The 13,990-nt window shown below is 40.6% G+C and overlaps 1 protein-coding gene across 1 annotated transcript; it reads right to left on the bottom strand.

Annotated features, from left to right (window-relative positions):
- Nucleotides 1–11,656, bottom strand: LOC111268591 (uncharacterized; the record flags this gene model as incomplete). The annotated part of the gene is made up of 12 exons (XM_022847664.2): nt 11,439–11,656; nt 9,343–9,607; nt 8,644–9,026; nt 7,926–8,272; nt 7,087–7,633; nt 6,597–6,943; nt 6,016–6,350; nt 5,468–5,637; nt 5,103–5,292; nt 974–1,141; nt 435–689; nt 1–219 (listed from the first exon to the last, which is right to left on the bottom strand). Coding segments are annotated over exons 1-12 (3,429 nt in total), but the record flags the coding sequence as incomplete, so codon positions are not given.
- Nucleotides 11,657–13,990: the final 2,334 nt, after the last annotated feature.

Raw genomic sequence — 13,990 nt, 5'->3', positions numbered from 1 at the left:
CATATTGAGAGTGATGTCGCCGCATTCGGCGAGCATCAACTTAAATTTATCCTTCTTCTTGCGTTTTAGCTGTGAAACATGTTCGTCAAAGAGCCTCTCTCGTTCGGCCTTGTCCAAACCACCTTCACGGGATCCTGCATAGCGGTGATCTTTTTTAAGCATTTTTTTCGCGTCGTGCCACGACATGTCCGATGTGCGCACCAGATCCGTAAGCAGAGCCTACCACGGAGAAAGAAACCACAACAAAAATAAAAAGTGTACCTACCTGTTAATAATAGTTAGAAACAAAGCAAACGTATCATTGACAAAACAAGCAGCTCTATAAATCTACAAAAATGAGATGTAACATCATTATTTATATGCGGATTGCAATGACGTTTCAACTTCAATCCGCTAGCAAATCACATAAGACAATATTATGGAGATATGCTTACCTGGAAACTCTGAACGGCTTCTTCGCGTCGGTGCATCTCCCTTTCTCGGTCGCGTTGCTTTAAACTAGATGAAAGCGTTTCAGCGACTTCTTTCTCCCGTTGTCGTAGCGAAGCTTCAATACGCTCCTTCTTTTGTCGCTCCTCGGAGTCGGATCGTTCGCCGGCTTCACTGACTGACTTACCACGTTCTCCACCTCCTCGATCTGCGCTGCTACGTCCACGGTCGCTACCACCCCGATCGTTGTTCGAAGATGACTGCAGTTATTAACGACATCACGAAGATCATAGAAACAAGCCACAAATCTTTATAACTTTTATATTTCATTTATTAATATTTTAATAATTTATAATTCAGTCATGACGATCCCGATAACGAAAAACTGTTCCTCGCTGATGCTATCTAGATTAAGCAATTATAGGGTTCATCTGCGTCTATATACAAACATTTGTTTGCGCACATTTAACAAATACTTTCTTATGAGAAAAAAATATATATATTTTTTATATATATATTTATATATATATTATAGCCTCCTGACCTTAGACAGCTTAGAGCAGTACTCTCGGAAGTAGTCTTCCTTTGTGGACGAGCTTTCGATGGCTTGATAGCGAGGGTCGTCGCGAATTTCTTCCTTGGTTCGTGTCCACGACGAGTAGCGATCGAGTTTGCGTTGTTCTCTCAGCAAGTCCATGAAGTCACGTCGAAGCTACAATAATCCACACACATACACACGGTCACACAAACGCCAACGGGAAAACTGCATTTAAATATTGGTATTATGATACAATCGTAAATAGCCAGTGCAGCACATTGCATTACTGATAGAAAGAAAAAAGCGACAATTTAATAGTAACTGGCCTCCACAAAATTTGATATTGTACCTAAACACTGAAACATCTGTAAAAAGACAGTTTTTTTTTCAAAACTAGTCTCCTTACTTTGCTAATGTTTACACTTGAAAATATAATTTATAGTTTAAAAAAATAACTAACAGGTGGTTTTTGTCATTACGCTCACATTAATTATCACCTAGAGAAAAACAGAGCTTAATATGAGTGTGAAGCTCCCTCGATGTTTAGTATGAAGACGTTCAGCTGTTACCTAGGTGAAAGGCTCTTGTAAATGCACAAACAGGAGTATGAAACATGTGGAACAATAACAGTTCCTGCAGGCATGTCACATAACGGCATAACCTAGTATTAAAATCCTGAAAGTGAATTATATTACAATCAAGCATTTTAGACAACTTTAGATCAAATTCTAGGAAAGCTCAATAAGAAATCCTAAATTGGTCTAAAACGCGTGACACGAATGCAGTACATATTCGATTAAAAATAACAAATTTTTTAGTAAGTCTACTTGTAATCAGCACAGTCAAAGACGCTGACAATGGAGGAATTCAAGTCATTTAGCTACCCAGTGTGGCGAATCTTAATCGCTTCAGTTCCGTCCGCATTCGACGGGTCAAGTAGCGCCTACCACCGGAAATAACACGTGGGCCTGGAGTTTATACGACTGAAAGCGCACAGCCTGTAGAAGTTAATGGTCAAGATCACCTGTAGTTGACCGACGTTACTTAGTGTAGCCATGGGTCTGGGCGTAGACAATAGCCTTTGAGCGATTGGTTCGATTCGTCCCAGTCTCGAGTTGGGACAATCCATTTTTGAGAGCATATGATTTAAAAAACACCTTATCAAGTCGAAAACTCTTTCTTAAATACAATGCATCCCACTGATCTTGAGTGGGCCAAAATAGGAGCATATTCGCAATTAAACTACCTGATATATTACAACACATGACAATAACAATTACTAGTAAACTATATATATATATATAAACCTCCCGTAATTTGAAGACCACGACTACTTAACGTAAAATTCCTAACTATGTAAGCTGCAAGTATTCAATCAACATTTAGAATTATTGGAATGTCATTAAGATGACAATTAAGTCAGAAAACTATTCTAAATTTCAACAAACAAAAACATTAAGTATTTATCACAAGATAAGTGCACGTTCGACTGTAAGAATTTAACACGAATACTATTATTAAACCGAGCTTTGCATAGCATCAGCAGACTTCAGCAAGATCTATTAAAAGCTTTTACAACAGCTATAAAATTAAAGTCTTTCTTCTGTTAAAAATCTTAGTGGGGGGTGACAGATCTTTAATGAATGGTGAGCAATGGAGATTTTCGGTGGAGAACGTAACCTTTGTAGGGTAATCGGGAGGAGAGGAGCCTACGTCGTAGAGGGGTTGCTGCTGGCTGTGGTTGTTGTTGTTGTTCGGGCACACCTGCGCACCCAGAGCTGCGGTTCCTGCATCTGCCCTGAGCTGTTGTTGATTAATTCAAAGACACAATTTATACCAGTTCATAAGTGAGAGAAGAATCTGGTTGGCAGGTGTCTCGCCATCACAATGACAGATTCTTCGTCAGATCACAGATCACACTCGGCGGCAGAGGCCAGCTCGACGTTCGACTCATTTTCATATTGTCCTAGCCACAAGGCGGCCACTTCATTAGCGATAATTCTAAATTGGACCAAGACATCAACAAGTCAATCACCACACCTTTGCGAAATCTCATTATCGTAATTGTTAGTAAAGATTGTTTCACAAACGACAAATCACCGGTGGGCAGGGAAAATTAAAAAGAATATGTGAATAGTCGTAACTCACGTACACCGTGGTATCTGATGCGGTGAAGCAAATTTCGATAACAGATTTAGGAACGAAAGCATTCACGAATTGGGTCGATATAAGCATCACCAAAACCTGCTAAAGATCCGATTGTGGCAGAAGACCTTTCCTAATATCGATCGATCTATATCAGTTCTCATCTTTCTCCAGCCTATACTACTACTACTACAACCGGCTTAAGTATCGTTAATTATAAATTACACTTGTTATAGTATACGATTAGGAAATATGAGTGCACGTCCGAGCGGCATTTTGAGAATTAAAAACAATGTTACATGATAATTTCAGTCTCAAGTATTTGAAAGTAACTAGAAATCGCTGCAGAGCAAAATGTTGATTGATGACAAATAACGGCCAATTCATTAGCTTGCTATACATCAACTGACGGATGTAGAACAGAACTGAATGCTAGAAATTAATTTGTGTACCTCCTGGCAGTGGACTGAACATTGTCGAAGCGAATGTCCATAATGTTCACACGGGTTACCGCCCAACTCTCCTGTCCAGTTTTCGCCTGTTTGTCGTGAGGGGTGGCGCGAGATAGTGTTCGTACATTTTATATGTGCAGTTGTTATGGCTTCTCAGCTCGTCAAGAAGAAAAAATAGAACTCAGCCGCGAATCATTTTATTAATAGCAAACAAAACAGTTCAGGATAGTGGTTTAAATCAAATACATTCTCTAACACTAAATACAACTGGCTCTTCTTAAAACTAGAATATTATATTAGCACAATATAAAAATTCATTTTTAACGTCTCAAATGACTAAATTATATACCACATAGACTGTTATAGTCTTATCATGTTTAAACATTTGAAGCTACTAAAGCTTGCCATAATCGGTGAAGTGACCTTGCAATGTACGTAACTAGACCTGATTAAGGCAATACTGATAACGTAAGTCTTCGCTCAATAAGCAAATAAGTATTGCAAGGTTGCTCCACTGGTCACAAAGACGCCCACTTCAAACATATTTGTGTAGCAATGTACGACAACGTTGCTCATGCTGCATAAAAGAATACACTGATTTACGTAAAGCCCAAAATATGAATAAACGAGCCAGTGCCATACAGCAGGGTACGCGTACCTATATTGATACATCGCACTAATAAGTCCTACAAAATAGCACGTTACAATTTTGTGGTTTCCAGGGATTGTGATCTTCATAATTAAGGTTTTCCGTTGACATCTGTGAGTCACGCCAGCATTTGGAATATGATTTTTAGCAAAAACCATGATTCCTTTTATTTCCGGAAATTTAAAATCGACTTAAAGGGTAATCTATTTTTTCCATTTTTCTGTAACCCAGTAATTTTGAATAAATGCTTTAAGCATCTCATCATCTGCCTAAAATGAACCAACGAATACTTATTCGTACTTTTAACAAATTCAATTTCAGATTGAAAAAACCATCTGCAACGGCTCGAGGATAAACGCATCTTTCCTGACATTCTTAAAAAAAACACAAGGAAAGAACATGATAATATCAGAATTCATTTCAAGGCAGACATTTCTACTGTAGTTGAAGCATTAATTACATTAGTAGACAGAAAACCATTGTATTTACCACAACGATTGTTGATGTCGAAGTAGAGCTCTTGTACAGGACGCTCGTCTAGGACTATCGTGAATTAACAAACGCTAATTTGCCGATAACAACTTCAGGAATTTACGTTGGTAAATTTACCTTACTCCTGTAGTAGTTTGAAATTTTAGATTCCCAACAATACGCGTTAAGAAATAATTCGACTCGTAACACAGAAGAACGGTAATCGTCTAGAAGCCTAAAATTGAATCAAATCGGGATATATTCCAACATAGCAATTTTTCGCCTTGGTAATGCTTAAAACCTCGATTTGATACGATCGTATTCGTTCATTTGAGCACTTCAAAAAACAAGAAACAACGTTGCTGCACATTACAGACAGTGCCCACAGCACACTGAAAAAATAGGATCTGTCACTCACCTTGTCTTTTAGCGCGCTCTTTTCTTCCCGTTCACGCCGTTTAACCTCAGCTAGATGGTCGTTGAAAAGGCTTTCCCTGTCGCGCATCTTCTCGACACCTTTAAACCTGTCATCTTTACCGTGTTTAGATGCGAATTCCGAGAAGCTACTTCGAGAGCTCAGATTTGATTCTTCCAAAAGGTCTTTAAACCTAAAAGTCATATATGGAGGGCCATGTTTAGACACTAGCCTATATCGGTGTATTCGGCTTATCGATACACTTCCTGCGTTCGAAAAATTAAGCCCACAAAAATCTCAAAGAAATCAAATTTCTATCGGCATCCTAAAATAACTGGAAAGGACGAACCGCAACGTGAAATACTCACGCTTCCTTTAGTTGTTTTGCTCTATTCTTCTTTTCCTTGCGTTCTTCTTCGACCTTATCCTTGCAGTACTTCTCGAAGACTTGGCGACGCTCCTTGGACAACAAGAGGAGATATCGTGGGTCGAACACAATTTTGTGTAATTCCTTCTCCCAAGTGCTGAATGCAGACACCTGTTTCAAGCCAAACCAACCCAGAAGATGCAAATGCATGTTTCATGTAGCTGAACGTGCTTTAACAATAGCGTATTTTTACCAATTATTATTATTATTATAAATTATTAAAAATCAACATCTTGCCTCGAAGAATATACTTCACGCATTTTGAATCAGTAATGCCATGCGTACATCTGCTAGAAAAATCGCAGGAATATTTTTGCCCAACGTTGAAACCCGTTCTTACCGAACTAAAGACGAATTTCAAACAAGATTCGTATAGATGTAGCATACGATTGACGCAATGCTCTAAGACTAATGGGAGAGCTAGCTTCGGTAAGTTATCCACGAGCAATACAAACAACTTCACCTGGATCACTGTCGCCAATAGCTCACCTCGTTCTCAACGAGCATCTGACTAAACTGTGCCATTCTTTCCTCCAGCGGTAAAAGCGCTCTTTCACGAGCGGCTTTCTTTTCGGCCGCCATAGGATCTTCCTTTACTAGCTCTTCAACAGGTTTGTTCATCTTATCATCAGATTCTGGAGCTTCTTTGTCCTGAGGCGAATCTTCTACACGAGGTCGCTTTTGCGGTGACTCCGACTCTTCATCTTTAGCGGTTGTAACGTTTGAGGGAGCTGGGCGCTTCTGTGTCGACTGAGCTGCAGCATCGGCTTCATCCTTGGTGGACGATGGGGGTGAACTGACAAGCTTGTCAACGTCTGAACGACCTGTATGCACCACGTATTAATAGTAAACAAGAAAAACTTACGTTACACAAAGCTACTGTACGATCTAAAGCGATAGGTATGACCCACTGTGCGAACTGTCTTGAGGTGGAAGACAGAAACGGTTTTTTCGCACGAATAAAATCACAACTATCCATCCATTAACCTTTGTAAAACCAGCGGAATCAATTGATAGTCATAGATATAGAATCTGCGCAGATATTTTTCATTTAAAGGCAGATCACTAACCTTGCAGCTCAATTGGACGTTCCCACACAGATGTCTTCGTCGTGGGATTAAAGAAGAATACCTTTTCGTCACCTGTCCAAACGACGCACCATGGAGTACCCTGTACGGGTGTTGAGCTGACGGGTTTGGTCTTATCACGTGGCTTTTCTTCGGGTTTGATTTCAGTTGCTTGCGTCGCTTGCTGAGTGCTGGCAGACGCACCTAATGCACCCAGACCCATGATACCACCAAGACCTGCGAGTCCCGCAGGATTGTTAGCAAGCTGGGCTAGCGCAGGATTTGAAAGAGCGGCAGCCGCTACTTCACGAGCTTTCTTCGCATCTAACCGCTCCTGGAGCTCTTTCACCCTACAATGATGGTAAAAAATTTATGAACAATTAATACTTGGTAAACCTATGTTCATATGTTGCAAAATTTGGATACATATGGGACTCCCGCTCAGCAATGCACGGAGCCAACCATGTATTTACTTGCGATGCTACAAACGAACCTTTTCTCCTCATTTTCAAGATCGACGAGAGCCTGCGGCTTTTCCCATTGAGTTGTGTTATTTCCTGTACAGTGGAAATAGCTCTTGCCTTCTGGCGTTTTATATTCCTTCCATTCATCAGCCTTCCGCCGGACTTCTGGGTCTATCTCGGTGTTGCCGCTGCCCCCTAAAAGGTCGCCATCAATTGCTCCGGTAGAAACACCAGGAGCGCCCGTCGAATCATCCTTGGTTGAGCCTAACTCATCCGGTTTGACGCCTACCCCACCAACGCCTGGAAACCCTGTTGCTTGCTGGTCGAGTCCGGGCGCCATGTTCTGGCCGCCCATTTGAGCTCCGAGTGCAGGGTTCGGAAACATTCCCATGCCAGGCGGGCCACCACCGCCCCCAAAAGCACCAGGCGGGCCTCCAGGTGGGCCACCCATCATCATGAATGGCGGAGGAGGAGGACCGCCTGGGAAACCGCCCTGATTAAAGCCAGGTGGGCCTCCAGGTGGACCCATTCCGAAAGGTGGACCGCCAAAGGGAGGCATACCGAAAGGTGGACGCACTGGAAACACAAGTAAACCGCTCATATTAATAATTAATGTGAAACTGAAACCATGTTGAAATCAGCAGTGTTTAGAGAACTACTAATCTATTTGTGACCATCTAAAAATTACCGCATTTACCCTGATTCTTCCTACTACTATCTACTAACTAGGAACGTTAAGCCAAAAAAAAAAAGAATAAAAAAGGAGCACGAATAAAGAAGAAAAACACGGTCATAGACACCAAAATCATTTGTAAAAAGTGTATTGTCTACTGATAATACCAGTTAAGTACAACAGTTTTATACGTACTTCTGTAAGGTCCCATATGTCCTGGTCCACGCATCATGTGCGGAGGCGGTCCACCCATGCCCACTGGAGGTCCTCCGTGAGGTCCTCCGTGAGGCCCCCCTAGTGGTCCACCGTGCGGTCCCCCATGTGGTCCACCCGGTGGACCTCCGTGGGGTCCTGAGTGAGGCCCTCCAGGTGGTCCTACAGAATGAAGGCCAGGTGGTCCTCCCAGATGACTTGCATGTGGGCCCCCGTTAGATGCTACCATACTACCTGGAGGCGCGTCCCTTGTGGCTGGTCTTTCCTCGCTTTCGCCTGGTGGTCTTTCGTCACCTGGTGGACCATCTTCGACAGCTTCATCTGGAGATCTAAGTTACGCAAAAGTTGTAAAGAGTTTACTTACAATAAGTACAAATTTAAAATAAGTAAAAAATAAACTTAATTTTTATTAATTAATATTTATATATATTATAATATTATAAAATATATAATATATATTTTAATTAATACTTAATTTCAAAAAATACTTTTAAAATTTAATTTTATTATTTTAGATTAAAAAGAACATGAAGATACTAAAATAGAGCGAGATCAATGAAGAAAGGGCTGGGGTAAAAAACATCAGATGAGTCAATTAGCTAACCATAGTCTTCTATGACAAACTTGCTATGGCAATTTCTGCTACGTCTCAACAGTCAGAGAACAAATCAATATCAACAAATATCAAATGAGAGCATACCCGTTGGCTTGCTGTCCGTTGCTGCCCGCACCTTCGGAAGCGCCTTCCGATTTCGGTGTCCCAGAATTGTTACTGTTATTGTGTGCGGCTGCAGGTGACGATGCGGCCTTCGCTTTACTCTTGGCCAGCTGTTCTACCTGTTCTTGACTGAGCACCTGGATACCATCGCCTGTGGGTCTTGTCCATGCGCTGGCACGTGTTTTTGCGTTAAAGAAGTATAGCTTCCCTTCTTTTGTTCGCGTTTCGACCCAAATTTCGGCAGCAGGATCGATTGCTGGTGTAGTTTTGATAGCGTCTCCACCTCCACCGAGATTACCGTTGACCCCCATTGGGGGCATACCAGTAGGCATCATCGGCGGGCCGCCCATCATGGGTCCACCACCCTAAAAGTGCAAAGTTAATTTTCCCACATTGATTGAAATTAGAGTTACTTTATGTGCGATACTTTTGTTGAAATAAAAAAGAAGTTAGTAAGCTCCTAAACTTTTACTAAATTGTTTGAGCTTATCTTTGATGCTAACAACATATATGGGCCACCTACAAGATAATCATTACCTCTTCTCATACGTCCCTGTATCAGAGAAACAAGTCTGTCTATGAAGTGGTTTGACATCAAGTTGTTAATCCATACTGCGACAATTATTCAATAACCACAACGTTAATAATTACATTACCATAATTTCGTCCTTAAATACTGACCATCATATGTGGTGGCGGCATGTGATGTCTTGGTGGGCCTCGAGGACCCCCCATAAAGCCTGGAGGGCCTCGCATGTGTCCTGGCGGACCGTGACGCATCATTGGTCCCATCGGAGGCACGAACGGCGGCCGAAATGGCGGACGTCCTCCCATGAACGGTGGGCCCCCAGGCGGTCCTGGTGGACCTCCGGGGGGTCCGAGGTCGCCTCCTGGCGGGCCACTGTCACCACTTCCGCCGTCAAACATCACGAAAGCAGGTGGACTCCTAATAGGTAGGAACGACAAAAGACTGATAAAATTAATAAAAACTACGTATACAACACCAATACTCAAATATGCCTTGAGCAATATTGCCAGTATTGCTCAATATATATGTAGATGCCCATATTTTAAAGTAATCATCAACTGACGTAACAGTTATCGTAACTGGTGCACTGGTAATGTATTTGCTTAACTAACCGGGGAGACCCATAGGTACTCTAGACTGAGTGTGGGCACACTTTGGTCCTCCAGTGAAACCAGTGATGAGCAGAGTAATCCATTTTTATGTTTAACAACTCTGTTCTGTCCTTTCAGACTGCTTGTATTAAATTGTTCGTCCTGACAGGTCCTTGAAGCAATGCTAACTAAACAGTTGTGATGAGGCTTGCTCCAGAAGCAACAGCTGAGAGACAGCTAAGACGAACGTTTTTTTTAATCACCTAACAAGAGCGTACGTTGCAAGTTAACGGGTTACAAACAACAACAGATACAGTCATAGTAATCACGATTCAAAAAAAATAATTCGACCTAGTACGGTATGATGGCCGACTGAAAATAACATTCTGACTTCTACTGATAGAAATATATCCCTGAGTAAAAATTTTGTGGTGGTTTCGATTCGATCGATTCCACGCTCTACGTTGACTATGCCCATCGATAGCGTAACCTTTGAATCTACTGTATTTCAGTAGCTTTCCGTAAACTTCTTTGCAGTTGAAGTTCTGCTGTTATAATCATGGTGAACAGAAGCATCGAGTGTCACGAACTCACCATTTGTTTCTTTTTTATTAAATCACAAAGAAACGGTAGCTCCCTATCACTCTTTGAATATGCCGAGATTCACGACTACCTAAGAATAGATTCATTTGTCCGATGCAATAACTTTTTCATTGGTTGCAGACATCAAAGTTAATAAAAAAATATAATTCAGCATAATCGTCTTCACCAATGGCAGTTTGAGCAAAGGTTATAACTGTAGTTACAGGTTAAGTTCCGACGCGCATATCATTTCAGAATAAATCAGATATATGGGGTGTAATTTGCGCTCTTTCGCCACGAATTATAGGTCACATCGATATTGGCAATCAAGCGCCATAATCGGACGACTATCAACAATCAAGCAAAGCGAAGTAATGTAGATTGGAAACAAAATTTTCTCGCAAAAAGCTATACATTATATGACTAGCTATCGCCCGGAAAAAGGGGTACCTCTCTTTCTAAAGCGACCCGATTATACCATGGAATCAAAACGGAGATGTGGTCTTCGTATCTTTAGAACTATCCCCTCACCGAAAGCACGGTTTTGACATAAGACTCTTCAAATCGAGCGACATAACTGACACAGCTTGATACCGTACACATTGCTGCACGCCAACGCAATTTCTCGGCGGGCGTTTGCTTGTTCCACATTTGCTCAACTTTCGTGTCCACAAGTTCTTACACACGAGAAGCCGATCTCTGCAACGTTGCACGTCCTCTTTGGTAACATTAAAAACTAACTACACAAACAAGTTGGACCCTATAGTCAGTAGCATAGACAATATTGATCCCACTAGAGAGCATTGTGGACACGTACGCGGATGGGCGTGTTCTACGTATTTGTTCCACACAGCAAAAATTCACGAACAGCATGCTTGCATCGACTGCAACCGAGCACAGAGGCATCGCATTATGCCAATATCCAACTTGTTTATTCTTTTGTATGATATTCTATAGCAAACCCCGGCGTCCTGCTTCTAGAACCCTCGGAAACGAGATCGTCGCAAAAACTGTTATTCGCTGGCGTTCATTGATCACTTTCATCGCTCCTATATCCAACTTCAGTGTCTACTTACTTCGAATATCTGTGAAATAATGATGTATATATAGAACTCGTGCAGAAGCAGCAGTGGTCGCGAGACAGACCACAAATTTGACTCAAACTCACTGAGAGCGCTGTGAAGCAACACAAAACATTAGGATGCTTCGTTTTCGTCGTCGTTGTTTTCCATCCCAGACTCACATCTAACGCGGCAAAATTTGAACTAAAAGATTGCATACGCCTCCTGTGCCTCAAACCGCTAGGAGTTAAGTGTTCACACTCTAGTATCATAAAAAAAGTGGATATATTTAGTTTGTAATATTGAAACCTCACAATAAATAAGAGTCTGTATAAATGATATTCAGAAAACTCGTAGAAACAGGTAAGTAATAACTGATCGTTGTCAAAGCGTAGTTCCGTGGTGTTGTAGATTTGTCTGGTCTGTTTTTTTTTGTATGTAAAGCATTTTTGCCCACAGCTATCTCCGGACCAGTATAGTCTATGAAAATATATATGTTAACGTAGGTTATGTGCAAATGAATGATGCACAGGACAGATAGAGAACTTATATATATACAGCGCGAGAGAGAGAGAGAAACTGATTTTTTTCTTAAATATGCAAATAATCTACATAAAACTGCAAGAATAAATTTAAGAAATCTTCGTGGATCACGTGGTTATCGTGTGCTAGTACGTTTTTTATCCACATCTCAGCAAACTTGCTGCTTGATTTGCTTTTGACTGACTATTTTCGAGTGAAATCGCGACTGATTCTGTGACCTTACATCCATTAAAGGGTTAGTTTTATGCCCGCTGTTTTGAGTAAGTGTACCTAATTATAGTAGTATTGTAGTTTCTGAATGTCCTGCACTCCCAAGATAAAAATAACTACTTCTAATGTCGTGAGAAATTTATTAGAAAAATTTAGATATTGGTAATACGATCCATGCTGCACTATTTTAGTTCAGATCATTAGTTATTACATATTACAAAATTAATTCAAATATTTATAAACCTTTTTTTCAAAAAACACTACCCAATAGTTCCGCGACACTGACAAGTGGTGCTTTCTGAATGATCCCTTAAAGAAAATGTCAAAAGATTATCCATTCACTTATAATATGACCGCACCAATTGATTTTAACTTATACACAACAGATAGAAGGTCGCTACTTGCCTTACTGCTATCTTCGTGACGTCGAAAAAACTACCTCCGTTCGCCTGCATTGACCTGCAACGACATGCCTCTACTGTTTTTTAGGTCCTTGTTATCTTGTATTTCGTTTACGAACAGACTTCCAAAATTACCCAGAATATTAGCCTCTGTAAATAGAGCTCTTCATTTATTAATTTTTCATTTACCAAATATTCTTCTATTTAACCCACCCATAAATTGTTTTCGATATTCATGGAAGTTTGGTTTAACTAAGCGATCTAATTATAGTCACACATAGCGATAATACGATCAGCATGGTGGCGAGAAATAGATTATTTTTTCCATTTAGTTACAATAGTACGAGCATAACGTGCATTATCTTTTTAATTACCTAATTTCAGGACATTGATTCTAAGGAATGTCATACTGTTTTCGTCCTGTCGCGTCGGGATAATGACGAATTCTCTCGTAATATTTCTATTTCGTTTCAATCTACAAAATAAGTTGCACTTCTCTAAAGACCCGTTCTTTTAAGTTAGGTGGGCATGGACCTTTATAGCCACTAACTATAACAGCTGCGATGAACGAAAGGTGAAAGGGCACATATAAGGTGGCGACTACGATCGGCGTTGAGATTATCGGGACAAACAGTGAGTGTGTTTTTGCCAGAAAGGCGGAACTGGTGATGATAATTCATCAAGGAAGATCAGATTGTCGTATATTGGTGCGCCATGATAATCTATAAGACGAGGGTGCTTTAAATTCAATGCTATCAACGAGGCGTTAGAGAGAAGAATCAATCTTGAACCCCACATCATTCTTGTTATTTCTGTTAGGCATGTGACGATAATATTTAACGGGAGGGGAAATGCAAGGCAATGGCGCAATGAAAAGTAGGTCATTTCAAGAGAAGCGTAGCAACATTGCACGTGATTAAACTCCATTAAGTATAATTCAATAATATTCTATTTACGAACACATAAAGCTTTCCAACATGGACATTTTATTTATGGATGAAGAATGGATCGTTTTGTCAGCTGTGCTCGTGTTGAGATAATTCGCTTATCAAAGGTATGCACTGCCTACTTTCAGACATTTTTAACTATAAGAAGGTCATTTTTTTTCAAATCAGATATATTATTTGCATTGTTACTTGTCGCAAGGACAGAATAGTTTCGCATTTTTTGCTGGCTCTTATTGGGATTGCACGAGTCTGGTTAGAGTATCCGTTTATAGCATTTGATCCGGTGTTTGCCAGAACGATAACTCGACTCAAACAATAGTTGAAATTATTATAGTAAACGTTGTTGTATAACTAAGTAAATATACACTTTCCTAGTCAGGCAGATATCAATACTTTTACTAAGAAATCGATTATTCTACGATGACTTCAAAAGAAACAGGTTTGCAGATTGATGGGTACAATGAGT

Source organism: Varroa jacobsoni, unplaced genomic scaffold (assembly GCF_002532875.2).
Source record: "Varroa jacobsoni isolate VJ856 unplaced genomic scaffold, vjacob_1.0 scaffold_1302, whole genome shotgun sequence".
NCBI classification, from domain to species: Eukaryota; Metazoa; Arthropoda; class Arachnida; order Mesostigmata; family Varroidae; genus Varroa; species Varroa jacobsoni.
Note: the sequence above shows the minus strand (reverse complement) of the source record. Positions and strands in the feature narration are given on the sequence as shown.